The sequence below is a fragment of the Zonotrichia leucophrys genome, chromosome 13 (assembly GCF_028769735.1).
Source record: "Zonotrichia leucophrys gambelii isolate GWCS_2022_RI chromosome 13, RI_Zleu_2.0, whole genome shotgun sequence".
Classification (NCBI taxonomy): Eukaryota; Metazoa; Chordata; class Aves; order Passeriformes; family Passerellidae; genus Zonotrichia; species Zonotrichia leucophrys.
The window spans coordinates 4,589,792-4,598,554 of NC_088183.1; the positions used below are offsets into that span (position 1 = coordinate 4,589,792).

Genomic DNA, 8,763 nt, shown 5'->3' on the forward strand with positions numbered 1-8,763 from the left:
TTTTAATAGCATTGCATTTTTAGCTAGTAACACTTGTTTAGGACTATGACTCTTTCTAGTCTCCCCTTCACACTAACTGTAGGGTATTAAGGACTTGGTGAAAAATCTTTGTAGCTTGGGCCAAAGCGGTTTGCAGTCTGCTGGCAGAGATGTACACGATATCTTATCAGAAAATTGAATATAAATAGAAATACAAGGGTGTGACCTTGCAGCTGCACAGAAGAAGGAGTGCAGGACAGCAGAGCTGAGAAGCCAGCACGGAAACCCCTGAGAGGAGAGGTGCTGCTGGAGATGGAGGATGTGGGGGAAGAGCAGATTAACCAAGGTGGTGAGTGGTGGGGGGAGAGCTAAGAAATTCTTTGAACACAGTGACTGGCAGCTTGATCTGTTCATGAGATAAGAGATGAGCTCTCAGAGGGGCACGGAGAAGGAGCAATTTGATCAAATACACAGATAAGGGGCTTGGTAACTGCGCTGCATTTGGTGTAAACGTGGCACGATGTGACACCATGGCTGGCAGGAAGGGGCTGTGAGGGGCCAGGTAAAACAGGGAAGCGAGAAACAAGGAGAAGCTGAGAATAAAGATTGATACAACACATGCAGAAAGATGCATAAGAAAACACAAAAATAACTGCAAGAAAATAATCACAGATTTTGGCCCAGAGTATAAGAACTAGCAGGATTGGGCAGTTGAGATCTGCCACTCTGAGTATTCCATGGTTTTTAGTGAAGGTGGGCCAGCTAAGAGAGTAAAGAGGGAAAATATGAATGACTCTGAGCAAGGAAACAAGTCAACACAGCCAGATTTGGTTAAAATGGGATTTGATACAAACACAGATTTCATATAAACATGGGTGTTGGTTTCAGTGCTGTTTTTCAATAGCTTTATCAGCTGATAACTCTGCTGAGCTGGGGAGCAAAGCAGTGGCTGATGTATCTTTCTATCACTCTTGTCTGAGATGTACCCCTTCATTTTTCTTCTTTCACTGTAATTCCAAATCCCATTCACAGCGAACTCACAAATGCTTGAGTGTACTGAGCCAAAACCAGAAAGGAACACTAAGTCTAAAGAATGTATAGCCAGGTTTACACGTATAAACAAAAAAACATATGGTTTAAGGATTGTATTTATATTTAATTGTAAATTTTGGAAAGAATTTCAAAGATTATTATTTCCTGACCATTTTTAACTAATATTCTCCATTCCTTTCAAGATATAAATCATTTGTCATTATCCATCTGGGTGAATAAGGATTATAACCCTTTTAAAGAAAGCTTCAGGCATTGAAGTGCTTCAGGACCCTTCTACAGTTAAGTAGGATATATTTATATATCTCTCTCTCCATATATATAGGTAGAAATGTACCATTTGCCCAGGACCAAGAGGGCTGCAGAGCTGGAATACGTGAGGGTCTCTGCAAAGCTTTAAACACAAATTACTGAAAGGGCTCCTCAGGAGGGCTGGAATACCCCAGTAACACAAGAACCTCATTTCTGGAACCTGACCTCATAGGATGGTACACTTTTACACTGAATGCTCCTTTCAAGAATTTTGGCAGCACTTGATATTGCAAAGTACAGAAATTCTGTATCCTTTGTAGAATTAAATATAAGGGTCCTGAATATCTTAAAACCACTGTAAAACTAAACTTCATTATGAGGAGTGATGAATTTTTTAGGTATCCTACATCTCCTCTGCTTCAGTGCTTTTATGAAGCATGCTACCATGTATCCTTTGACAGGAAAATGTGAAATATTTTAAATTATTCAGATTGAAGTTTGAGCTGCTATGTGCTCTACATACTCCTCTGTGCTGAGCAAGTTGAGGCTGTAGATAAAGTTCTTATTATCATCTGTAGCCTCAGTGGACTTTATTTCTTTCAATCACCTTTGTTTTTTTCCTTCCTACCTCCTGCAAACTGCTTTATTTCTGATTAAAAAAAGAAAAAAAGTTATTTTATGGATTGGATTTTTTCATGGGGGTTTTACCCAGATTATGCAGTTCTCACTTTGATTACTGCAGACTGAAAATCTCCCCACCCGCACATCCTGCTCTGATACCAAGGTTTATGTCCTGAAGGCGGCAGAGAAATTTATGAAGTTAAATATAGGTAATTTTTGTTTCTGTATAAAAAACAGTCTGGAAGGGTGCAGCTCTCTTCACTCCCATAAATTGACCTATATCCTTCTATCATGTGCAATATTTGGGTCAGGTTTGCTGCCTGGGTGCCAGCTCTTCCTTACACCAGCTGCTTAATATGATGATTATCACTCAGCTGCCAAACTTCCATAATTCAACCCATTTTGCTAATTAGCTTAGAGTGTGAGAAGCTCATGTTTAGGTCACTCAGCTGTCCTGCTTTAGCAGTTCATTATCACCCCAATAAACACGGCTCCAATAGACCCAAAGCACACAACAGAAAACTGCAGAAAAAGGGAAGAATTAGCCTGGTCTTTAGGAGCCAGCTGCATCCAGCTTTCCTCCAGGTCTTACAACTGCACCTTTGAATCCCCTCACACTGCTCCCAGTGACCCAGGGAGTTGTAGAAGCAGAGGAAGATCCTCCTATGAACTGTTTGGGAGGCCTGGGAAAGGGGATGCCTTGTTTGAGCATCTGATGGGAGGATGTAGTGAATTATCCATCATTTATGAAGTGAGTAACTCCCAGGACTGGCAATAACATAGAGAACATGTTTTATACTGGAGAACTTGCACAGGGTTAGGACAGGCTCTTCTGAAGGGACAATTAATCCTTTCCTCAGCTGAAATACAGAAAGGTAAACCCTGTTTCATGGGGGTCATACCCAAACTGGGATTTTGTTCCAGCTCCTTTTATCAGTGCCTGGCTGTCGTGGGTCCTGTCTGTTTCTGCCTCCCTCTGAAGACAAAGGTGGGACTTGCACTGCTGGGGTTGAACCTGGCAACATGACATGTTTGCCATACCCAGGTCACTGATGGCTGGACAGGAATTACTTCTACATGCAGATGCATTTTTTTGAGACATGTTCATGTACATGTTTGAATATGCAGTTACAAAGGGCATGTGAGCAAGAAAACACCCAGCATTAATGTCTAGCTTCAAAATCAGGTTGGGGGGCTGCTTCCAGAGACAATACCATGACTATGAACACAGGAAGGAGTGCTGGGTGATTCCATCAAAACATGCCTGGATTTTGCCCCACTTTCCAAATAGTAGTGAGATACTTGTTTTGTTGCTAAATAACCATGAAAGCTCTGTTTTGAGCTTTGAATCTGTTTGATAATAGGCTGTAGAGCAAGAAACAGTTCAGCTGTCACACACTGCACTGTGTTGTGCCCCAGTTTTCACATGATGGGAACATTAAACTCCTCTCCTACATTAGCAGGTGTGCCAATAGGCTGCAGCTGATATTTTAGTCTGAGGAGTCAGGAAGAAAAGGTTGCACAGCACAGCACTGCAAATGCATTCACTCCCAAAGCCACAGCAGGAGACAGGGAGATGGGAATTAACCACAGCAGATGGAGACATAAAGCTTGGTTAAGTCTCCTTCACCCCCAACAGGCTCCTTTTCTCTCGCCCTCCTCCCTGGTATATCCTGCAACAAAGCCTGTAACAATCACCAAAAAAGGAAATTCCTGAGCTCATTGCTTAACCAGGCTGTAAGATACAAGCCTAACCTACGCCCAACAAGAGATTGGAACTGAGTTTGACTTTGGGGTTGTTTTTCAGACAACATGAGAAAAACTCATGCACATTTATTTATTTATTTATTTATTTATTTATTTATTATTTAGAGTGCAATAGCAGCAAGAAATGAAAGAAATCTGTTGTAGCACAGAAGAGAGCAGCACTGTTCTACGAGCATGCTTGAAAATGGGGTTTATATTTACTGTGCTTGTACAATGTTTGGATTCCAGTTCTGCTAAAATAACAGCATACTGCAATGGCACACACTGTATACACTGCTGCTGAATTAACAGAACTGGAGTGCTTGCTACTGAAACATGCCAATTTGCATAAAATTAGTTATGAAGAAAATGAAAATAAACTTAACCAAAGCTGTAAATTAAGATGTTGAGCTTTTGAGGCAGAGAATATCATGGTACTGCTTCACCATCTGTTGAAGGAGTGCCCAGGCTCATTCCCACAATGATGCAGGAATTGTGCCTCATTACCAGTGGTAGCCTTGTACTGGATGGTGCCCTTATTCCAGAAAAGAGCTGGAATGGAGCAGGAAGCAAACTGTAGAGTGCTACACTTGACATTCCCCATCACTCTTAATTTGTCATTTAGAAGCACTGTAAGGAGCAATGTCAGCAGCTCCCTGTGGGCTGGGAAGGGTCATCCAGGGGTCTTCTGAGAAGCAGCCCTGCCACCAAGAACAAGACTGATGTTATATCCCCTCTGTCTTGGCCACCATCACAGAGAAAATGAGTCAAGGAGATCACAGAGATCGAGGAAAAACAAGAGCTTGGCTCTCTCTGCCTGCTCCTGTTTGAAGTCGCAGCATTTTACATCCTTGCTGCATGCTTCACTGAGTGCCAGGCACTAGAGAATCAAGCTCAGCTCCTGTAAAATGAATGTGAAATCAAAGTCTGGAAAGTCCAATAAAACCAAAGGTGTGCTGGTACCTCCTACTACTACACGTGTTATCTCACACATCTCTGGAGGCGATGATTTTATTCCTTGCCTGTCTTTCAGGGTATGATGTAACAAGATGATTTGAGACAAGATAAGAGGTTTCTGTCACAGAAATGAAGAGGACAATTCCCCACCCCATGTTCCCAACCTTCTCCTTTCCTTCTGCCTATGCACACTCCTCTCAAAAGCTCTTCCTGATGCTCACAGTGCACACAGCACAGTGTGTTAACTCATTAGAAAAGCTGAAAACTTTAAAAAAAAAGCCTGCAGTGATGTTTTTATGGGGTTTGGGGCTGCATCAGTTTACTTTGCAATCAGTGCCCGATGGTGGTGGCACAAGCAGTGACAAGAAAAGGCTGCACAGCCAGTGAGGGGCTGGAGGAGCAGGGAGGGAAGAAAGGAGAGAGGGATGAGGAAGCAGGAACAGGAGTGAAGGAATAAAATCACCTTCTCCAAAGCAGTAACGTTTTAATTGCAGCATGGAACTGCATCCTTGTCAGAATTCAGCAAATTGCTTACAAATGAAAACAAATCAGCCTATTTTGCAGCCAGGCTTGTACTCACTGTTAATTGTAAAGAGTAGTTCAATTTGGAATATTTAAATATTCAACTCATTGTAAATTGTAAAGTGTAGTTCAGTTTGGAATATTTAAATATTCAACTCATTGTAAATTGTAAAGTGTAGCTTAGTTTGGAATATATGAATATTCAGATATTCTGCATAATTTCAGGCTTTCTCATCAAATAAATCCTACAATTCTGGATCTTCTTTGCATGTTCTTAGAAATAATTAACAGGATCCAAAGTAATTATCATTCGATTGATTTTTTTTTTAGCAAATGATCGATCTGGAAGAGTGAATCTGTGAATGACACCGCGTGTGCGGCGATGGGTCCCTGTCACCAAGGCCATTGCTGCCATCTGCTGAGAGAGAACGGCACAGAGTCGGCCAAGTGTCGAAAAATCCTCCTTGTTGGCCATTCGGAGAGAAAATCCTGCAGAAGCGATGCCAGCAAGCCCAGCTCCACCTGACCCGGTGAAAAACTCACATCCCCCATGTTAATTTCAACTCCCCCGAGAAGAAAACGGAAAGAAAAGCAACGGAGCCCAACTGTGTGTCACAGTTACGGTCAGATTTAGTGTATTCTGCTGCCGGGAAGCTGCAAACACTTCCCAGGGGGACTTCAGAGGTCTTTTCCAACCTAATTGATTTTGTGATTTCTGTGATTGCTGCGATTTCTGTGCTTTCTGTGATGCTCTGTTTCCCTGACGAGCGCTGTCCCCGCTCCGCTGAGGAACGCCGGGCTGGTCCCTCCAGCCCCCGGCAGGTCCTGCCGCCTCACAGCGGCTTGTGGTGAGGGAACCCCGCACCCTGAGGGGCCACGGACCGCTGAGGGGCCAGAAAACCCTGAGGGATCACAGAACCCTGAAGAGCCACAAAACCCTGAAGGGTCCCCGCGGCCCCAGGACGGAGCAGCCCCGGCCCAGCCATGACGGAAGCCACGCCCCACGCGTGGCCCCGCCCCCGAACGAGCTAAGCGGAGGAGTGCCTGACTGCTCTGCGCGACAGCCAATCAGAGCGCGGCACCCCTAGGCCGCCAACCAATAGCGAGCGAGAGCAGAGGGCGGCCGGGCGGAAGCGGCCGCGGCGGCGCTGAGGGAGCGCGGCGGGCGGAGCGGGCAGGTGAGGGCCGGTGAGGGGTCCGTGCCCTCCGCCAGGATGTGGTTTCGGCTCTTGTCTCTTCCGCTCTGACTTGGCGAGCCCCGCCGCGGGGTTTGTGCCTCCTCAGAGCCCGGCTCGGCGCAGGGCGGCGGGTGTGGGCCCTGCTTAGTTTCTCTCGTGGGCGCGGGTGAAGAGGGGAGGCCGCGCGAGGAACGGCTGAGGGCGCTTGGTCTGGTCAGTCTGGAGAAGGGCACACTGAGGGGGGAATCTCACTGCAGCTTCCTCCCGAGGGGCAGCGCCTGTCTGCCCTCTGTGACCAGCGACAGGGCCCGAGGGAACGGCTGGAGCTGTACCAGGGGAGGGTTAGGTGGATATTAGGAAAAGGTTCTTTCTCCAGAAGGTAGTTGGGCACTGAACAGGTTCCCCAGGCTCTCCTTGTCACAGCCCCAAGCCTGGAGACTTCAAGAAGCCTTTGGGACACGATCTCAGGCACGGTGAGGGAATTACTGGGGTGTCCTGTGCAGGGCCTGTGCAAATCCTTGTGTATTCCTTCCAGCTTGGGATATTCTGTGATTCTGGGGGGTTTGCCCACCAGGCCCCATCTAGGGAAGGGGATCACCCCTCTCCCTTTGGCTGCCTGGTTTACAGGTTGGTCTTTCATATTTAGAGAAATGAGTGTTCTGCGTGCTTCTAGTACAGTTAATCTTGCTGTAATTAAACCTTAGTGAAAAGGTAATGTGGATTTGCCATGAGTTTCCTGTATCCTGTGCATGGATTTGTCTCTTCTGGTTCATTTACTCACTGCCACCTCCCATATTTTGTCTTTGTTTACATTTATATCATAACCTTGTGACACAAATTATTAACACTTGTTTCTTGGGTCATTCCCTAGGAATTTCATCTGACAAAAATGGGTGAACCTCAGCAAGTGAGCGCCCTCCCTCCGCCTCCAATGCAATATATCAAAGAGTACACTGATGAAAATATCCGTAAAGGGCTGGCTCCAAAGCCCCCTCCGCCTGTCAAGGACAGCTACATGATGTTTGGGAACCAGTTCCAGTGTGATGATCTGATCATTCGGCCCCTGGAGAGCCAGGGCATCGAGCGGCTGCATCCTATGCAGTTTGACCACAAGAAGGAGCTAAGGAAACTTAACATGTCTATCCTGGTCAACTTCCTGGACCTCTTGGACATCTTGATAAGGAGTCCAGGGAGTATAAAGCGAGAGGAGAAGCTGGAAGACTTGAAGCTGCTTTTTGTCCACGTGCATCACCTGATAAACGAGTACCGGCCCCACCAGGCCAGGGAGACGCTGAGGGTGATGATGGAGGTGCAGAAACGGCAGCGCCTGGAGACGGCCGAGCGCTTCCAGAAGCACCTGGAGAGAGTGGTGGAGATGATCCAGAACTGCCTGGCGTCCCTGCCCGATGACCTGCCTCACACAGAGGGGGGGCTGAGGGTCAGCGTGGAGCCCACGGATGCTGATGATGGCAGCAGCTGCGCTGGGCAGAGCGAAAAGCAGAGGGAGCGTTCTGGGGGCAAGAGAGATCAGGTTTTGGACAAGGATGCAGCAATGTGCAGCATTATTGATGAAATGACATGAAGCAAGCAGCTGGTTTTGTTACTGCACCGCAGTGAGAGACAGGAGGGGTTCTGAGGATACACGTTGTGTTTTGTTTTGCTGTTGTACAAGCAGACAAAGCATTTGTTGTGCACCTGTTGGAGGTTGTGAGTGACTGGGCAGATGAAAATGTTTAAAGGTTTGTGGTTTTTTTGGTAAAAATGAAAAAGTCTAACTTTTGTTAAATGTATCATGTGAGATGGTAGGCACAGATTAAAGTTGGTTTTTTGTGTTGTACTTTCATTTGTCACTTGCTGCTTGTTTTGAGTATGCCATTCTGTAATTCTGAGCCAAGAAGAAATTCCTACAGAAATGGTGTTTGTTTCTTGCACAAACAACACACAGGAACTTGGAAAACAGACAGACAGAAACTCAGATTACATCAAGGCATTCCTTATGGTCTGTGTCTGAGGTGAAATCTAAAGCAATGGGTTAACTGTTGTCCTGTAGCTCTCACATCCTTTTATTCTGTGACCCAAATGGCTTTCCTGGGATCCTGGCAGTGCCAGCCTGCCCTGCCTTTCCCATTTTTGCAGAGCAGTTTCAGGATCCTGCTGGTAATTACCAGAATTGTTCCTCTAGGAGCTCTCTGCAGTTTCCTCAGAAACCACAGGAACGGAGAGGAAGCCTTCTCTTACCAGCTGCTGCATGCAAATTCACCCTTCATCCCTCTCTCTATCACTTCTTGTTTTCAAGTGTGTAGCCAGTTTATCTCTCAGCTACATTAATCCCTTGGTTTTCCTGATTTTCACTTAGAACACCCGTCAGTTTGGTGCTTCTGCTCTCCTATAAGGTAGTAATGAAAGGCAAGGTTCCAATTTTAGCATCTTCCACTTACTCATAAATAAGTCCTCAGTA

At 45.8% G+C, this 8,763-nt stretch overlaps 1 protein-coding gene across 4 annotated transcripts; it reads left to right on the forward strand.

Annotated features, from left to right (window-relative positions):
* The first annotated feature begins 2,411 nt into the window (after nucleotides 1-2,411).
* MED7 (mediator complex subunit 7) lies at nucleotides 2,412-8,580 on the forward strand. 4 transcript variants are annotated; one of them, XM_064725271.1, is made up of 3 exons: nucleotides 2,412-2,653; nucleotides 5,458-5,734; nucleotides 7,177-8,580. In XM_064725271.1, exons 2-3 carry the CDS (start codon nucleotides 5,678-5,680, stop codon nucleotides 7,885-7,887), a joined length of 768 nt encoding a protein of 255 aa, XP_064581341.1. In that variant the 5' UTR covers nucleotides 2,412-2,653; nucleotides 5,458-5,677; the 3' UTR covers nucleotides 7,888-8,580. The 4 variants fall into 4 exon arrangements, with proteins under 4 accessions (XP_064581341.1, XP_064581342.1, XP_064581343.1 ...); XM_064725272.1 differs by lacking the exons at nucleotides 2,412-2,653; nucleotides 5,458-5,734 and adding an exon at nucleotides 6,186-6,305 and having other exon boundaries at nucleotides 7,177-8,579; XM_064725273.1 differs by lacking the exons at nucleotides 2,412-2,653; nucleotides 5,458-5,734 and adding an exon at nucleotides 6,308-6,436 and having other exon boundaries at nucleotides 7,177-8,579.
* The last annotated feature ends 183 nt before the right edge of the window (nucleotides 8,581-8,763 follow it).